Genomic DNA, 20610 nt, shown 5'->3' on the forward strand with positions numbered 1-20610 from the left:
GAATGCTCGGGAACAATTATTTTTTATTTCATTTTCATGAAGTGTATGTATCATATGTATGATTTATTATCAAATTAAGAGAAAAAACTTGATTAAGTCAGCATTAATTGCATATTAAATTTTAAAAAATTAATTTCGACAATCAAACAAATTATGACATTTTCTTAGACCAAAATAACAAACTTAACATTAACTTTCTTCCTTCAAAAGTTCATATATTAAAGTTAAAAGTATATAGTTTGACAGTGCATCATTTTTTAACATTTTTAAAGATGTCATCATATTAAAAAATTATAATTCATTGCGGTATGTAATAATCTATCTGCACCAAAGTGGTTACTGCATAGTAAATACACGGAGGAATTTTTCTACAACTTTTAGTCAGTTGTGTATGGCTCGGTGGTCTGTGCTCGTGTCTATGGCACTCAAGGTACCGAGTTCGAGTCTCACCTTGGGAAGCGAATTTTTATTATCCGTATTGTTTGTTCAATTTTATTTTTTAGTGTATAGATTATACACATAATTTATAATGAAATTTACATAAAAAGTAAGTAATGTCTTTATTACTTATGTAACAATGTGGTTTATGACATTATATGCAGAGGGATCTTTGATCGGATTGTTATACCGGCTATTGTATGATCCTTTCATATATTAAAATAATTAAAGATTCTGAGAAAATCAATCAATCAATATATCTTTTAAAAATCAATTATCTTGATTTAAATCAATGCATATAACCTATAATTCGTCATAGTGACGAATTAAATCTAGTTGTAAGGATTGTTTCTTCTTTTAGGAATATAGACCTGATAAATTCACTCTTACTTTAAGGATACCATTAAAAATATTTAAAATAGCTCCTTGTAGACCGGGGTTCCCTTTTATTACACACATTGTATAATGTAGCCTACAAAGTTATGTGCGAAGATAAGAATTACGTCCCTACAATGTAGAACTCTGCACTCTCTATAGGATTAATTAAAATATAAAAATAAAAATATTAATTAAACAACATTAGCGGCCTTGGTAAATTCACCTAATAATAGTTTTAAAAAATATGAGAACACTACGCCTCCAGATTGCTAGAAATTACTTCTGCATCATTTGTCATTATTTTCATATTTCTACGATGTACGTTCTGAGGAATCAGACATTATCTGAGGTCAAATGGCCTCAAATCTTAAAAGTTGCGAATTTTGTATACAAGTTGCCTACCAAGTTTTATGATTCTAACCAAATTTGAAGTATTTTGGGTCTAAGGAGCCCCACTATGTGGGGACAAAAATCATGTTATAAGTTGTTTGTTTGTGATAAAACATAAATCTTGACTTTACCTCTGCCATACTATTTTGAATTGGAGTGCCTGTGAGAAGTAGACGATTTCGGCAGTTGAATGAAAGTAATATTTTCCACCTCACACTGAAATAATTTAATGGTACACTATGTTATGATGATGATAGGGTAAAAACATTTTATATTTATATTTAATTGGAAATATGAATCATTTTATGTGTGTATAATTTATCAACATAAGTGGTAGCGACAGGCTATTTTAGTCTTGTCATGGCTATGATAAATTTCTCATGACTTGAACAGAAGTAAAAACACCTAATAATTTTTTTTGGAAGTTAAGTCAAGAGCGATAGTGAATGTAGTTTACCATGTATATTTATCTTTATCAACCCATTAGCTTCAGAGCAGTCAGACAAAAAGTCTTGTAAAGAATGTACATGAAATGATGCAGTTCAAACCCTGAAATATTCCCTTTAAAAAAAGAACCTTTTAAGAGAACACTTAAAAATCATTTTTCCTTATAAGGAAAATCCTTGAATATTTATTGACTTTAATAAAATGCTCAGTATTTAAGGAGAATGTTCTTTACTTTTACCTGGTACTACTCTTGATGGCCTGTGCTTCATCCAGTATCATATACTGCCATTTAATACGTTGGAAATATTTTACATCCTGAACTACTAATTGATAACTTGTAATCAAGATATGAAATTCAGAATCCTCAGTGTGAAACTGTTTTTGGCTCCAAAACTTTCTCAAAACACGTCTGTCATGTTGGTTACCCCAGTATGGCAGAGCCTAGAAATAAGATAATAATAATAATGACATTATTTTTTTTATTATATACACATTAAAACCACAAAACCTTTTGGACTTAACATTAGGAACATGCTCCCAGATCGGTAAAATTATTCCATTGACCACCAAAATTTAAGTTTCAATATTAACCACCATTTAAGCTGTTTGTTAGTTTCATTCCAAAATTGTTTATATCTCTACCAAGCTACCTTCTTTGTTTTCTTATTCAGTCTCCACCCACCATTCACCACCCTGTCTCCTTTTGGTGTATTTCTTTTATTCCTGTCCACCCAGGCAGCACTTGCCAGTTCTTATGCTATGATGTTATCCAAATTCCTTCACTTGCACTGATGAAGGGCTAGTGTTGCCCGAAAGCTCTGCTAACTTTTCTGGCTGTTTTACTTTATAGTTTTGATTTAGCTTTTCGCTTTTTTTTTGTATCTCCATTGAGATCCAGCCACTGATACCCACAGCATTGTAATTTGCCTTTGGATTTATATACACATTTATCCATTTTATTAAATCTACTTTACCTTCAGGCGTGGAGAAAACCTTGCACACTCCTGTTGCCAGTTGTGAAGAGTAGATGCTGGTGCAATGATAAGAAAAGGGCCCCATATACCTTGATTCTGAAATTGAAATCAATAGAACACATTTGAAGTAGCTACAAGTGTGGGATATGTGTCACTCTACCAGGCTGGGCAAGAATCCATTTAGATGTTTTTATAATACAAATAATGAATGTTTATTCGTGGAATGGTACAAATAATGTCATTTGGTGAATAATTAGGAAAGGTTATATTTTAACTCGGCATTGCCTCGTTGAAATAGAACCATTCATTATTCACTTCATGCCATTGTTTGTACCATTCCACTAATAAACACTCATTATTTGTACACTATGTTGCTTAGTAGAAATGGGAAAGCTGTAAAATCAGATAAAATACTAGATTTGAACTTATCAGTGTTAACACACAATGTGTAACATGAAATATGCACAATGTATGTGTATCTGTAAATATGTTGAAAGATATGTTGAAATTTCTTTCAGGATCTGTAAATATGTTGATATCGGTGAATTGTGTCTATTTTGTGTCATATAGTATATGTAGTAGTACACTGTAGTTGCAGGTCTTCTTGGGCATAACTCTAGGGGTAGAATTCGTCGATCCAAGGTGGGTTATTATACTAACATTGTTCTCTTTTGATAGCTGGTAACAATGGTGTATATTTAACACCCTTCCAACGGAGGCATAGCAAAACAAAGCCCTGTAGTATCGCAATCCAAAAACAATATCTCTCCATGGTATCATGTGGGATTGCGATAAAAAACAATACCTTTTGTGCAATAAAAACACAATACTTCATAGGTTTATGATAAAAAAACAATGCTGTAATTAATAGCTGTACTATAGTCTATGAATGGATGAGTTAAATGAATACAAGCACATTGTAAGTGAATAAATGGCTAAATAATTATATTTATTATCAAACATTGATCAAAATAAATTCCATCAGACAAATTAATGAAAACTTACCTCAGCAAGATGAGTAACAAATGCAATGCTCTGTACAGTTTTACCCAGACCCATTTCATCAGCTAGAATACCATTAATTCCACAGTCATACAGGTTGGCTAGCCAGTTCATACCCTTCAATTGGTAAGATTTCAATTGGCCATTGAACATTTTAGGTTGAGGCATCTCATTGTTACTAAGCAAGAAAGGATTAGCCAGATCAACTATAAAAAAAGAAACGATAATTTTTTTTTTATTAATGGTGTTCAAAATTGGTTACTTTTATCAGCTTGAAGATCCATTTTCCACATTTTCTTTCAGGATCGCAATTAAATTCAACAATTAACGCATACATGAAAGTGCAAAAGAGATTTCTTTTTAAAACACACTATAGTACTGCAACCCCTCAAATTAATTCAAACTTACATCTTTGAGGAATATCAGCATCAAAAATTGCAGTTTTCTCCTCATGTTTCTTGAAAGCATTCTGAGCATTGTTTAGGGCAAGATCTTTAGCTTCACTGGAATCTAGATGAAAATCATGTAAAAAACAATTGTCAATTAGATGCAGACAAAAAAACCAACAGTTTATTTCATATAAAAACATAAATTACTGTATAAACAAAGTCTCAAAGTTGCTTTGTTAATTGATAAGATTTCTTTACACAAATCAGCAGGTTTTGATATGATAACTAGAAGTGAGCATTTGAGATTTGCTAGTCCTTGAGTAGGTATTTATAATCAGTATACTTTTTACATCTATGTAGACAGGCAGCCAAGAGACTTGGTTAGATGAGCAAGATCCAATATCTGAATATGTAAGTGTGTAAGGGGGTTACCTGAAGTCAAAATAAATGGGAGTCTGTCGGGTACTGCTTGGGGGACTACGAAAGGTGCTTAAAAAATGGTACCAGATAGACCTGAGAGATACTGTACCACTTACAGTACAGCTATTAATGACTGCTTCGTTCCCACGAGTAACCTTTTATTGCAATCACACATGATTCATTGATAACAATGTTGTTTGTAACACATAACAATAGACACATGGCAAAACAATGTCTATCGTAGGATTGTAATAAAAAAAACAATGCAGTTCATAGGATCGCGATCAAAAACAATACCTTGTAGCCACACATAGCCACAAAGCTGGAACGTGGGTTACGTTGTAGTAAATTTTAGCTGTACTGTAATTTCACCACCATGAGATGCCCATTGACATCCTCATCCAAAGACAGACAGACATTTTATTCACTGCAATCCCCTAAAAAATGGGGATATCATAGATGAGCGAGATACCACTCACAAATAATGCCAAATGAACAGGTGAGTTCTTACAATACCAAATGACACCCGCAAGAATTAAATAAGCCCACCCCTTTTATTTGTCAAAATTAGAATACATTTTAAGAAATTTGGAGCTTTATCGATTCTCGTTCAACGTCAAGTAACTGACGAATATGCATATGATATTAAAAGATTCGAAAGATTTAATTTAAGATCAATCTCTCTCCCTATGTTTTGAAGTTCAGTGAGTTTTACAAGATCATTATCAAAGTGTAATTTATTTTATTTATTCATTTAGCATCCATTCAACAGTACATTTAAAATACAAAACAAAGAAAAAATACAAACAATAGGAATATTAAAATTGAATAAAACCAAAGTGAATGGATGCAAGGACGACCCATAAAATCGACATGTCGACATTTATTTCCAATGGGGTCCATTGCAAGAGAAATTGGAGATGTGAAAGTGAACAAGGATCATAAGAAGGACATATGGAAATGTAAAAGACATAATAAAAAACACATATAAAATGTTAAAAAGGTAATATAAAAAAAGTACAATAAATAAATATCAGAAAACCGGAAAATATATGTAATGTAATTTATTATTAGAAAAAAAGTTAAATAAATTAAATAAAATAAAAAAGCCTAATGTGTAGGTGTCATGAAGATTAGTTATTCCAGAGATGTGGTTGTCCAGAGGGTGTTGTGGTTCTAGAGGGGTTGTTGTCCTAGGGGCACAGAAGTTGTAGTAGAGGGTAGTTGTCCTAGGGGGTAGTTGTCTGGGGGGTAGTTGTCTGGGTGGTAGTTGTCCTAGACGGTAGTTGTCCTAGAGGGTAGTTGTCCTAGAGGGTAATTGTCCGGGTGGGAATTGTCCGGATATGCTACATGATATGCTAAGGGGTAATTGTCCTAGTGGGTAGCTAGAGGATAGTGGGTAGCTAGAGGATAGTTGTCCTAGGGGTAATTGTCCTAGGAGGTAGTTGTCCTAGACCCGATATCTACAATATTTAAGATAGCCTGGTTGGGGGAAGGGGGTCTCTAATCAAACTTTAGGGCGTATGGTACTTGCGGTGCAAAGGACAATTAGTCTGCCATTATCCATTTAGTATTGCGAACTCAACTTTTTCATTTGGCATTAATTGTCACCAATTTTTATTGACTTTAGGTAATCCTTCTCTACACCATCATATAGCTATATATTGGTACCTATAGTTCATCTAACCAAATGTCTCTGAACTGCCGGTTTAATTAATTTCCCATATTCCTAGTAAACTGTATCTTGTTATCTTAGTACTAATTATTAACACTTTCACTGTCAAAAACGGAAATCTCCGTCTTTAGAAAAACACCACCAGATTGTTCATACCTTTTTATTGTAGAATTGGTTAGAGTAAGTATCTATGTACCTACTGTAAAAATGTCAACACTCAATTCAATTTGTACTGCACATATTTTACAATTTGATTGTGACCTATTCTCGTTGACCCCAGCTACTAGCGGGTGTGTGTACAGTAAACATGCTTACTACAGATGAAGCAATTGCAGAAATATTTGCTGATTCCGTCTCTGCAAATTACTATTTATTATCCGCAGATGGTGTTAGTATATTTATATCAAAGTTTGATTTATAAAATGTAATAAATTACGTGAGATTTATGTATGTTTAAAGAAAAGAAAAATTCTAGGCCTAGGGACACTAGCTTAGGCCGAGCACGAGTGGAAACCCCTATTATCTAGCCTTTGTATTTTGAAATTTTAGAATATTATTTCAATAAAATATTTGGTATTATTGGAAAGCTTACAGTATTTGTATGTCTTTATTTTGATGTATAGTACATATCTATCTGATAAAAAAACCTCCACTGTGAGCTTTGAAAAACAGATGAATTTAGCAAAAATGTATGGCGGTGATCTTCCTTAAGTGAGTGGTTGGTGGTGAAAGTGTTAATAAGTCTAAATCTTGTAATATTATGTAGTAAAGATAATAATAGACCCATTGCACTTGCTTGTATAATTTCTTGATGTTAAAGTGAACAAGGCTTCCATCCAATAATAGTGTAAATCTATATATAAATTTACGTAAGGGCAAAATTCGGTAAATCGCGCATTATTTCTAGAATGTTTACTCGATGGTATATAAAGTTGGTTAGAATCTTGGTACTGATTTAAACCACCAGATGTAACCCTGTTTACTAATTAAATTGAGTTAGATAATTAGTTATTGACAATTAAAACGAATTTAGGTTGAACGATTTGCCCCAAATAGGGGTGTTTTCCGACAGTAGTATACACTGTCTAATAGATGTCCTCTTAAAAAATACCTGCACACAATAATACGAGGATGCTTCGCATTTTCCTATCTCCTCCTACGATAATTGTTTTTAATAGCTGAAAACCGGTTGAACAGCTCGAGTACAGTATCATAATGTTGAAGACAGGCCGATTTTCTTAAAAAAATACTATTTTCATAGATTTAATATACGTTTATACAAATGTATTGATTGGCGATGAATGGAACATTCCAATCTCTCAGACTCCCAGTTTGTAGGTAAATTTATGAGCCCTCCATGGTTTAACACAAGTAGGTAAATTTATGGGTCCTTTGAGAATAAACTTAAAACTGAGATATAGCATTGCAATACTTTGACAATATTGTAAACACTGTACGTAGTATTTATTTATTTTATTTTATTCCTTTCAGTAAAGACAATACAAACATAACATAAAACGTGAAAGTGGAGCACTGAGGAGAGACAAAAGCTGTCAAAGACTACTATCGCCCAGTAATTAGCAGTTTTGGTCGCCATTTGAATCGAAATTTTCTTAATGTGAATGTGGTTACTGTTTATTGTATTAATTAGTAATTATAAAAAATATAAACATCGTAGTGGTGTATCGTTATACATACTTTACTATTTCAATCGACTACAACAGGGACAGTTTTAGTTTTTTGGACTCATTTTAAGACAAGTTTCTCCTTCGAAAGTAGGCCTAATTCCCAGTGTGCTAATTTTAGTTGACTACATTAATCATCGTGTCTATTTATTCGTTCCTTAAAACGACAATGTATTTATAGTCCTGCGGTACGTACATTTGAAATCACCAGTTTTTTTACGCTGAAATTACTGTGTAATCGAGAACCATCTGTGGACACGACCTAGACCATTTAGTAAATATAATTTGTCTTACCATCAAGGAGTAAAGCAAAGCTTTTTTATTAAACAAAAATTACTTTATAGGTATTAATTGTAACAAAAACTAATTTTAAAGGTAAAGGTATTTATATTTGTCCTCAAGCTTAACTGGAAACTGAGGAAATTCAGATTAGGCCCTCCACGGACCCACGGCAGCCAGCAGTGCAGCGCCTACCACCGGGAGACGATCCCCTACTCTTTTCGAATAGTGTAAGTTCTTTAACGTGCACTGTTAAGTACACGGGACCAACGGCTTTACATCCCATTCGAAGGATGAGGCAATGAGAGTAAAGCATCTTTCCTAAGGATGCAATTAGTATGGTACAGATAACCTCGAACCCATGCCTATCACATGCTAGTCCGATATTACCATTACACCATCACACCATCACTCTCCAGTATATACAGCACCCGCTGCGATTTCTAGATGGTCTCCCATCCAGAACGCAACCTGGCCCAACGATGCTTAACTTCGGTGATCTGACGAGAACCGGTGTTTCAACGCAGTATGTCCGTATTATTAAAGGCATATAACCCTAACATGTAATATAATAAAAGATCAAAGAGGCAAAGAAAATGTGATACCAAAACACGCTTTTAAATTTGTACATTACCATAATCATCTGCTTCTACATCTACAAGTACACCTCCATCAACCTGCACCTCTCTCATTGGATTATTTTCTTCCAATTTACTTAGGATTTCTTTACGATGTCTATCGGTTTCTCCAGTCAATTTGCGACTCATGAAATGTGCATAAAGTTCAGTTTGTGTAATCAAAAAATTTAACTTTCTCTGCTGTCGCTTTGCCTGTATAATAAATAGAATTGTTTATTTTTACCTATCTCCCTGATCTGAAAAAGCCTTACTATTGTCAGAAATGTTTAAATTATATGATTTGCAATGTTGTTTTATTTGTTACATTTTATACACACAGGCTGGTATTCATGAAAGGGGACTAACTTTAGTCCTGGACTATCTCTGGATTTAGTCCTGGACTATTTTGAAATGGTATTCATGAAAGGGGACTATCTTTAGTCCTGGACTAAACCTGGACTAAACCTGGACTAAAACCGGCAAAAGATAGTCCACCCAAGGGGTAGGTTTAAGAAAGTTAGTCCTGGACTATCTCAAGAATAGCTCGAAAAAAATGGCGGCCTGAGGTAAGGTAGGTTACAAGTGTGACAACTTTAAAACCATATTTAAGAAACAAAATATTATTAATCATTTTTATTTGTATCAAATTAGTAAATATAACGTATATTTGATATAATAAAGTACTTTAGAAAGTAAAAAAATTATATTTAGTAAGTTAATTTAGTGTGTTTAATCTAGGCCCAAAAGCTAGGCCCACAGTTTCAATTCTGACAGCGCTTGCCTAGGGCGATATTGCCTAGCAACCACCCTATACTGCTAGTGTTAAAATGATTTGTTCTTCATTAAGCGCACATTTAACTTATTTTAAAGATGTAAATCACTCTATATATCTTAATTTGTAATATATTTTACATATTATAATTTTTGTTAAAAATGATGATAGATGGATATAGCCTAGCTAGCTAGGCCGAAGTCTAGTATTTAGTAAGCCTAGCTAGCTAGAGTACCTAGTTAGTAGCCTAGGCCTACTACTAATTAACTAGGCCTCTCTAGACTCTGCCATTGGCTAAGTCGATGGGCATTGCAAGGCCCTACATCAGGTAGTCCGTAAACAGTAGTCTTAGCCTATTGTAGGCATACCTTGTATTACTTAGTATGCCTTGTCTAGGCCTAGACTGGAATGCAGTGTTAGGTATTTTCAAAATATTGGATCAATTTACATAGGACGTCCTGTTGAAGTAATTTTAATTTGGCATAATAAATGCAATAGGCCTAGGCTAATAGTTAGTAGTAAATATTAGATACTGTATATATTTTAATATCATTTATTTATTTTTCTATTAGTATTGGTTTAGACAGCTGAACAAATGTTTGGTGAATATTATATGCCTCCACTACCGTCCTAGTTACATGGAATGCTGCTGTTGGTCAGGTAAGGTATTATTAAGATAAAAATAAAACAATTTATATACAACCTGTTGAATTAATTTTAATTTGGCATAATAAATGTAAAATACCTAGGCTAGTATTAGTTTCAATATTTTTTTAGATAATATAGTTTAATTTCATTTATTTTTCTATTGGTTTAGACTGCTGAACACATATATCTGGTCAATATTACATGCCTCCTCCACTGCCATCCTAGTTAGGCTACATGGAATGATGCTGTTGGTCAAGTAAGGTAATAAGATAAAGACAAATATTTAAAATGTATTAATAAATTGTCTAAAAAAATTGCATCCTGCAAACTACACAAGATGGGTGGGGGATCGAATTAAAAAATCCTGGATCCACCCAATTTATAGTTATATAGGGGGAAGGCTTAATTTTCTGGATATTTTCATCATAATTATTCGAGTACAAGTTAAAGAGGTATTATTGAAAACAAAAATGAAGTGGAGTATTGTGACAAATTATCTAGGCTTGTAAGCCGACAGTCTTTATTGGCCAGGGCTAGCGATTGTCTATCGTCTACCGCTATTATCTGTACTGTCTTTCAGTTGTAAAGCTGTTTGGATGTAATTTAACATTATTTAAATATTTTTTTTTAGATACAATTGCTAACAAACCTGGATGGAGCACAATAATCATGCAGAGAGAAACAGGACTATCAAAACAATTGTATACGTTTTAGTATGTGTGTTGTGTAGTAATAAATGAAAATAAGAAAATCCATATAAAAACCACATATGAAACTTTTTAAATTACTCTATTGTTTTATTCAAAAACAGTAAATAAATAAATTCAAATACCATATTACTGTAGTACATTCATGTTCAGATCACAGCATTCTGTCCAACTTTTATTTAGATAAATAATTCCTGACTGAAATATATATTATATACAATTGTCATCAAAATAAATAGTTTTGTTACTTAAAGATGGTCATCATGTGACTTGTCTTGAATTATTTATGTCCAATTCTCAATTCTGCAGTTTATACTCTGATAATTTTGCAACCACAGCTCCAACAATGAAAATAGTAGTATAGTCCTAACAACAGTATTTAATTTAATCAGTCTTTAAACAATGTTGATGCCTTGCTGACTTGAAAATCTGTGTAGATAAAAAAAAGGTAATTTACAATAAATATTGTGTTATCTCATTTTAAATATTATGGAACACAGATCTTCAATTAAATAATGCATATGTTATTGTTATGCCTACTACCAGGAGAGACTACCCTGGTCAGTAGCTAGTAGAAGGCAGGCTATTGCTCTACTCTAGTCTAGTAGTAGGAACTAGATGGACAAGGTTGCAGCTAGCTAGGTTAGGCCTAGTTTTTTTAAATTTAATCATCATATAATATTATTATTATGAATCAACCTACTGTAACAGATCAATTAATAACAAATGATGCATCCATTTTTTTAAACAAAATATAAAAAAGTACTACTAGGCCTAGTACTAGCCCTTTGGATAGTAGCACTACTACTAGTAGTAGCAGTAGTAGAAGGAGTCTGCCTATAATCCTCCTATATATAATATAGGCCTAGTAGTTAGCTAGGGCCTAGGCTAGTCTAGATCTAAAGAAAAGAGTAGACAGTAGTTACTACTGGAACTAGCCTAGGCCTAGGTAATAGGCCATATTTTTAGTGAAATTAGTGTAAGCCTAGGACTATAGGTAGAATAGTGGGTAGGAATACTAGGCCTAGATAGTAGTTGCGCCTAGGCTAGTCTAGGTAGGCCTAGAGAGAGGTAGGCTAGGCCAACAAGGTAGGCCCACTACTACTAGGCTAGCTAGCTAGATGCTAGGCCTGAAGTTCGCCTTAAAATTCAATTTCTTTACATGAAATTCAAATAAAATTACACAAGAGTCTTCTTTAAATATTCAAGACTTACTTTGTTTTCCAATAATTTCATTTATGCTTCTGGTTTAATGGCAAAATTGGTTGTTTTATGTTACTATTTATTCATCAGGCATCTGTCACACGTGTACAAGTACTGTGTGCAGAACCTATAATCTGACCTCTAGTTGAACTTGTGCAGGGTAAATTATACCCTGGACGCGTAGTACGCGAATGCAATGCTAGCGTGTTTAGAACAAGTTTAGAAGGAAACATCATGGACCACCTAGCTGCTGTAATTTTCCATGGCTTAAGGGCCTTTCACACCTGTTCCGGCACGGTTCCGGTCCGACGGATCGAACATCACTGTTTCGTTTTCACGACGCTCCACGCGGCTATGCGCCAATCGATATGCGCGTAGCCGCGTGAAAACGAAACACTGACGTTCGATTGGATTTTCCGTCGCCGGACCGGAACCGTGCCGGAACAGGTGTGAAAGGCCCTTTAATCCAGGACTAGTTAGTCCAGGTTTCATGAATACGATATCAAGGATAGTCCAGGATTATCCTTAGTCCTGGACTAGATAGTCCAGGACTAAGGATAGTCCAGGACTAAAGATAGTCCCCTTTCATGAATACCAGCCACAGAGTTTAAATGTTTGCAATGAAATTCTTTTTGTACTAGTTTACGACCAAATAGTACACTATCCTACAAAAAATCATCGAGAACAAACCTTACTAAAAGGCAAGATACACACTCTGTAGCAATGGGGGTTTTTTGGACATCACTATCATATAAGCCAGGATGTGTGTGCGAGAGAGTACAGAAGAATAATTTAGATGAAGATAAGAAGATGAATACATTTATGTATGTTTTACAGAAAAAAGCAACCGTCTCAAGTCCCGTCTACACACTATGATACTGAAAATAAAAAATACCAACCTCTCTTATTTCATCATCTAACTTGCGTTGTTCAATTGCTTGTTTTTCAGCTTTTCTTCTGTGTTCCTTTTCAACACGATCAAAGTGTTTCCAGTAAGACATCATTTCACGTGTCAATCGTCTTGCTTTTGGAACAGTCTCCTTGCATATACGCTGTGATTGTACTGCTGAACGTCTCATCTCCTTTTGACAAAGTTGTACAAGTTTTTTTGCATTGGTTATGTTATTAGAACGGAAAGATGATCGATGTTTATATGCCTATAAGGGGAAAATTATAAGTAATTCAAGATTATTTATTTTATTTATTTATTTTATTTTAACCATATTTAATGAGGGTAATCCATCCAGCAGTTGCTGATCATTTGGGACCCTCGGAACAGATACAATACAGAAAATACAACAAAAACAGAAAAGTTAAAGAAAAACAAAAACCACATAAGAATAAAAATCTGAATAAGAAAATTTGGAATTTAGAAAATAACTGATATGTAAAATTAAGCAAAAATATATATTATATATAAAAATACAAATTTTTCATAACATACAATGATTTTCAATAAGACAATATCAATTTCAGATTTTAATCAAACTATAACAGTTTTATTAGCATTCTTTGTATACTGTGGTGCCCTGTTCCCTCTAGGTATCCATTTATTTAATACTAGTACTATAGTACTAAATAAGGAGATGTTAAAGAAAACGGTTACATAGTTTTGTAATCCCTGTTTCATATTCGTCGGAATGTAGTCCATGAATATTTTTTTTTAAAAGGACCAAAGGCTGAAATATTGCATTTGACGAAATACAAGTAGATGGAAATGTGATTATTGATCTATGACTTCAATGTATGAATTAATTCTATAAAGTTCTCTTGTAGATGCTTCTAGCTTAGTTAAGCTTAGTTTTGTAGGCCTAGCTGGTAATTAGTGGTAACGTACGAACATTGTACACTAGCTATATCGTTGCTGAATTAATTGTATTGGTTTTTTTGCAGAATCCATTATTACAAATTGGGGAAGACCTGGTATTTTCGCTGAAAACTTACGGTTCTTTTATTTGTTTACCCTTTCACGTGATCGGTTGAAGTTGGTGCATCACATCACAATATGAAAATATCAATCCGCGAGGGATGCATTTTGGGATTTATAGCGGGCCGCGACCCTCAGAGGTTCACAAGACAAACATATACACAAGATGCTTTACATAAACAAGGTCTTATTACAAGTCTTTGGGAGTGGAGTTGCAATTTTGTCCTTAGAAAAAATCCTGACATGTGACGGGACTTCAACCCAGGACCCTTTGAGTGGTAGCCAAGCCACAACTTCACTCCAAAAAAAAACAAAAACCAAAAAATTAGTAGAATCAACTTATTTTTCACACTTTTAACCATTTTAAAGATGAATAAAAATTTTGCAATAGGACCATATAGTATTTCTTTTTACATAAAATGGAGTGTGTGACCTTAAATTAGGTAAAAAACGATATAATTACAAACGTCACCAGGCAACTGAAACTAATCTAGCCTAATTCTTTTTTTTTCAATGATTCCAAGTCTTCCAAGTAGAGTTTTATTTATTATTATTAAATCAAAATGATACAAATTATCTAAAGCTAATTTAAATGCTTTTTTTGATCTAAATTATTACTTATGCTCTCCAAAAATGTTAGTTCTGTCAATTTTGAATGTTTTTATTGTTTATATGCACAAGCGGTCATAATTGGTTTTCACATTTTTCAGTTGGTCTCGAGACTTTATTCCGTACACGAGAAGATTTTTTTTCCGCGTACATTTCAGGTCATTTTAATCATTTCAAAATTGTACACATTTTTTACATTTTCCGCACACAAAAACTGTAGAAAAAAGGTTTTTGCAATTGATTTTTGATGAACTTATAAGCAAATTAATTATGCACCTGTGCGTTAAAGTCCCATTCTCTATGTTGTTTAGATCAAATTTCAGCTCACAAAATACATTTAATGAAAAAATAAATACAATATGATCCTATTGTCTTTTAAAAAAATGGGTCTTTAAACTTTAATAATCGTGTGCTAAAAATGGGTAATTTAATGCATTCATCTTGAAATTTCTATCTTCATGTGTCACTTTGATGATGTCATGTTAAAAATTGGATTAAAAGATAGGTCTCGTCATTTCATGATTAACAAAATGTTCAAAAACGGGTAAATATAAATATGTATGTTCTGAACATTTTGACACCAATATCAAGTCTCCGTGATTTGCAGTGTATGTAGAATGGAATTTCCTGTCATGTTTCAACAAAATATTTAAAAAGTGTACATATAAACATGTATATTTTGAACAATTTGACACCAAATACAGTTGTCTACGACAAGCGGTACCAATTTCCAGTGTGTGATATGTTTTATGACACAAAATAGGTACATCACTGTAAACATATACACGTTCTTCATGTCATAGGTTGGCATAATAATTTTCAGCATCCCTTTTTTAACGAATGTGCATGTTGCGTTTGCGCGGATAAAACCGGAACTCGTTACAGTGACGAATTCAAAGCTATTGAATGTTTATATTCGTGGAATGGTACAAATAATGTCATTCGGTGAATGATAAAAGGTTAAATCCCACTACTACTAAGTATTTCTTTTTATTTATTGTATTATATATTATCTTGCATTTTTAAATTAATTCTTCTTTTGCATTGTAATGTTTATGATTACGTCAAGTGAAGCACCTTAATAAAAAAACACAATCGATTTCAGATTCTTAAATATATTGAGAGTGTTTTAAAGTAGAATATATCAACAAAAAGAGTTTGCTATAAATAATCACTAACCTTTGGAATATCTTTTTTTGACATGGCAATCCATAGCTTTTTTCTTAAACCATCGATATCTTTTACTCCTGCTAACTTACGGCGTACTATAGAATCATGAAACTGGGAGACAGTTGAAACAGAGAAATGAGGACGTGGGACTTTTGCTTCTTCTAAATTCACAATCTTCATTTTTCCTTTTCTAAACTTATCCACTAAAATAAAATCGACTTTGTCTTTATTAATTCAATTAAACTTAAATATGTAACCATTAACCAACCAAAATTATGATGTTTATATATATGTAAAAATTATCTCTTTGGAGATCCCGCTTCGATAATTAATACACTGAAAGATAAGGGCGTACCAATATGATCTCTGGTGCACATTATCAGATCAGGAGAAAATAAATTAAAAGAAAATATGTTAAATGAATATATGAAGTGTATTTTTCATAGATTTCCCACATTTTAATGCCCTCAGATTGTATTGTTTAATCACCTCTCTCCCTGTATTTATAATTCACCAAGTGCATGGAAACCATACCTTTTTCCTTTTTCCTTTTTTTTGGACCAAGAATAAGTCGTTCATTGTCTAAGTATCGGTCATATGTAGACAATAAACCAGCACCATAATATTGATGCTGATGTACCTGAAAAGTCATAAAATAGATCTTTAGAAATATTCGACATTTTATATCTCTTTAACACTAACAACATTATACACATATCACCTGCTTATAGGTGAAATACAACATTTGACATCCCCAGGGAAATAATTTCGCTGAGGGAAAATATGGTCTCGACAGAAAAGTATCATTCCTTGTATAAGACGCACCCAAAATTATAAATAAACCAAAATAAATTTACTACCTAAATGTAAATTCATTTTTGTCCAAAATTAATAAAATATGCACACTTTCCAAATTTTCAGTTTGAAATTTGGTGTTTCAAGTTGGTTATTATGACACATTAAGTTAAACATTATATAAGTGTCATAACTAAGGACATCAATTTCAGTGGGTTTATTTCTCTGAATATAGACAATAGACAATCATTCTAAATTCTACAATGGTCTAAAAATAATACCTCGCCTTGTGTATAGAACAGCTTTTGACAAGAGCGCTTGTATTTATGAACCTTAATAAGGTGTCGTATCTCTTCTTTAGTCATCATCTTATCATCATCTTCACTTTCCGAACTGTCTGTCAATAATATGTTCTTTATGTACAAAAAATGAAACTAATTTAGTCAATGGGCCGGATATAGTTTGTTTTTTTTTGGTGATAACGATATCAAAAAACGGTATTCAAAAAGTTTTTGAAAAGCTTATTACTGTTTATTTTTTTATTTGTTCAGGAGGGTTTTAAGGGGGGGAGGAGTTATATGAGGGAGGTGTTTATTCTGGGGAGGCGTTTTTTTTTTGGGGTGTAATATGGTAACATGTATAATCAAATAAATACCTGTTAGATATGAAAAAATACAATCACAATTAATATCAAGAAGTGATGCAATCAGTACTGAATTCTACTACAAATAGAAATGTAGTAGGGAGTTTATTTGAGGAATCTAATAAACACCTGGGCGTTTATTCGAGGGGAGAATTTATGCCAAATGATCTACAGTACTATGGTAAATCAAAGAATTCAAATCTAGTTTTAACTCTTTTTAACTTCCAATAATATAATATCCTCGACAAGTGAAACCATGGACCTAATTTATAGGTCTATGGTGAAACAAAAATGGAATTCACACACATCTGTAATGAGCAATGTGCTTAGTTACCTTTAACCATTTTCTGCTTTTCTTCAACTTCGTAAAGTTATACAGCCGTCGTCTGTCGGTCTTTCTTTCTATATTAAAAAAAAAAAAACCCAAGCAGTTAAGTACAGTATGCAAATTATTTTTCTAAACATTCCTTGTACTACAGTATAAAAGGTTTTTTTTTAAATGGTAAAAAATCACAAAAATTGTTTGTCTGGCTTGACTATTAACTTAAATGTCTAATTAGCACTAATAAAGGCGTTCTTAAGTTAATTTAGCATAGTAATGGTCACTTAAGAATTAATGATACTGATTCCTGATAGGTCAGAGAACATTTTAGAATTGGTTTGGTCCATGTACTCGATATTTTTTTTTCGATAATTTTAGGGTAATTTGGATGGTTCCCACTTAAAATTGAACAGAACCAGTCACTTAAAGAATTGCCATTTCTGGGTCCCATAGACCATTCTACATACTCCACACCTCAAACCTTTTGTACTCAAATTGCTAAACAAAACCTTCTGGACTAATAGTTCTTTTATGTCCCTGAGACATCAACGTAAAATTGAAAGGTGTCCCTGTCCCTTTTTTGATTGAATTGATAAACAATTCCTAAAACTGCAACCAAACGTTACCATGATAGTATTGAAGTTCTATGTGTGAAATTTATGGGAGCTTTTTACGGGAAAGAGCACAGAGTGAGAAGCTTAGGAAGTTAGAAAGCAACTTAGACAGCAGCGTAGACATCATCTACTTACGTTTATGATTAATTTGTTTTTTACAAACTGTTCATAATTAATTAATTTATATTCATGTTTTGCATTTTTCATTTTTATGTTTATCTAAGCATCTTTACATTATTTATTAGTACATAGTAATTCATATTCTTGAAATGTCTTTCAATCCATCGACGAGGGATTAGATTGGGAGTTAAATTCTATAAAGCCAGATCTATCTCAATATTTTGTTGTATCTGTAAAACATTCTAAGAGAAAGCAGGCAATTAAGAATAACTATTGATTTTCTAGTTAATGGCGACATTTTTGAGGAAATGTATGACGTCATTGTGCCTTAGACCAAAATACAGCGTTGCTACGGAGTAAGTTTTCAGCGCGTATCAAAAAGTATTTCATTGCAAACTTCAAACACGATTTTCTCGTAAATGATTTGTAAGTTTTAAAATGTAATAACTTTTTAAATATTTACTCAAATTTTACGAAATAAACACCATTGCAAAGCTTATGATTCACATAAATATCAATCAAAAATACAAAATGAATATTTACGAACAAAGTAGGGTTTTGCCAAATCGGATCACATATTATAAAGTTGATCCATGATAAACATCTCCTCAGAAATATTACAAACATCAAGATTCAACAAACTCAAGTACAAAATTTAAACAACAGTGGATGAAAAATGGACTATTAAAACCTAGTAAAACTAAACTTAAACTAACCAGAGGACAAATAAAAACATAATAAATACCGTAACATCTTTAATAAATCTTGCAAAATGGCAAGGAGGAATTTCTACACGTCTAGAATAACGAAATGCCATGGAGACATGAAAAAAACATGGCACACAATAAATTCCGGATATCATCAAGCACAACAATAAAACACTTACCGACCCAATTATTATATCAGATCAGTTTAACAAGATAGGAGTAAACCTATTTAAAGATATTATTGCACATATAAATCCACTATGTTACCTAAAAAAACAAGCAAGCAAACTCATTCTATATTAAGCCTGTTACATCCACAGAGACATTATAAATAATTTAGATAATAGTGGGTTAAACCTAAGCAATAGCAATAGCTATCAAAGCAAAAACAACTTGTTGAAGCTGGCGGTCAACGAAATCAAAACAACTTTTACCAATACCAATTTTAAAATTGACTGTACCAAGAATTTGTGTTGGACAGATGGGCCAATCAAATACCTCGGAATATATGTTTCGGAGAACGCTGATGATATTTTTACACATACCTTTGAAAATAAATTAGAACGAATAAAAAGCGTTCTCAACATGTGGAAACTAAGAGGTTTATCTTACCAATTTTATCATATAATTTTTCAAATTTACCAACACCTGATGTACAGTAGAATATATTAACTACAAAATATGTTATTTGATTTTCTTTGGAATGGAAAACCTGACAAACTAAAAAGGAAAATATTGTATAATGAATGAAAAAAAACTATGAACAAACCTTAAATGGGTATTTGAATACATTTCTTACCACACTCAAGCAAGATTGTATTTTGTACAGCAACCACATGCTAGAAGTCTGATTGAATGGTGCATTGTAAAAAGGGGATGCTCAGCTTATCCCTACTTTTACTGACAAATCAAACAATCATTTTATGTTTTTATGGTACATTTCTGACATATTGTAAACAAGTTTTAACATGTTAAAACACATTTCAACGTGTTTATCAGTGGCAATCAGTCAGCCATACAAAGGGGAGGAGTCAACTACCAAATGGAATAAACAGCCCCAAGCGGCCAGCTTCCAAACAGCCTTTCTCAAACGTGTTTGGCCAGCTTGACATACAACAATAATAAACATGTTAGAATGTGTTTCTGCCGTTGGAAATAATGTGTAGTTCGCGCCTTATGAAGGATAACATCATCCAGATGCATCTGAAGACTAGATTGGCTAATTTATGGTTTCACCAGACACAAAAATTAATCTACCTAAAATATAATTTTAAAAAAAAACAAGAACTACCTTGTTTATTTATATTGAATCCATTGGTATGTTTCACGTTATCTGCCTTAACATTCTTCTGCTGATGATGCATATCTTTATGGCCATTTGGTTTGAAATCTCCATTTGTGAAGTTAACATTTTCATCTTCATAATCATCACTATCAGAATACCTGCATTATAAATATACATTTTATATTTTTTTAAACATATTCAACTGGTTTATAGTCAGTAACATCTAAAAATGAATACATTTTTAGTTAGTGGTGCTGTCACCATTTTGAAAAAAAAAAAAAACCAAGAAGCTATGATCAATTGTGGGGTTGAAGTCTCTTCATTGTAAACAGATACAGCAGTACTCATGAGAATATAAGTTGTTTACATAATATCTAGCTGAATTTTTCAAAAT

At 32.7% G+C, this 20610-nt stretch overlaps 1 protein-coding gene and 1 long non-coding RNA gene across 3 annotated transcripts in view; one reads left to right on the plus strand and one right to left on the minus strand.

Annotated features, from left to right (window-relative positions):
• The window catches only part of LOC144852481 (chromatin-remodeling ATPase INO80-like), an 85336-nt gene that overhangs the window by 54176 nt on the left and 10550 nt on the right, over positions 1-20610 (minus strand). For both annotated transcript variants that reach the window (XM_078710305.1, XM_078710304.1), the window contains exons 3-14: positions 20223-20374; positions 17503-17570; positions 16807-16938; positions 16265-16370; positions 15740-15933; positions 12924-13181; positions 8712-8907; positions 4038-4139; positions 3633-3835; positions 2628-2723; positions 1892-2094; positions 1338-1422 (exon numbers count right to left, since the gene is read on the minus strand). In XM_078710305.1, coding sequence (XP_078566431.1) covers positions 1338-1422; positions 1892-2094; positions 2628-2723; positions 3633-3835; positions 4038-4139; positions 8712-8907; positions 12924-13181; positions 15740-15933; positions 16265-16370; positions 16807-16938; positions 17503-17570; positions 20223-20374 — 1795 coding nt within the window. The remainder of the gene's footprint in view (positions 1-1337; positions 1423-1891; positions 2095-2627; positions 2724-3632; positions 3836-4037; positions 4140-8711; positions 8908-12923; positions 13182-15739; positions 15934-16264; positions 16371-16806; positions 16939-17502; positions 17571-20222; positions 20375-20610) is intronic.
• Positions 9045-11001, plus strand: LOC144852515 (uncharacterized). Its single transcript, XR_013614300.1, has 4 exons — positions 9045-9265; positions 10039-10126; positions 10284-10375; positions 10746-11001. It is a non-coding gene; the product is annotated as an uncharacterized LOC144852515 (long non-coding RNA).

This window comes from Antedon bifida, chromosome 9 (genome assembly GCF_963402885.1).
Source record: "Antedon bifida chromosome 9, ecAntBifi1.1, whole genome shotgun sequence".
NCBI classification, from domain to species: Eukaryota; Metazoa; Echinodermata; class Crinoidea; order Comatulida; family Antedonidae; genus Antedon; species Antedon bifida.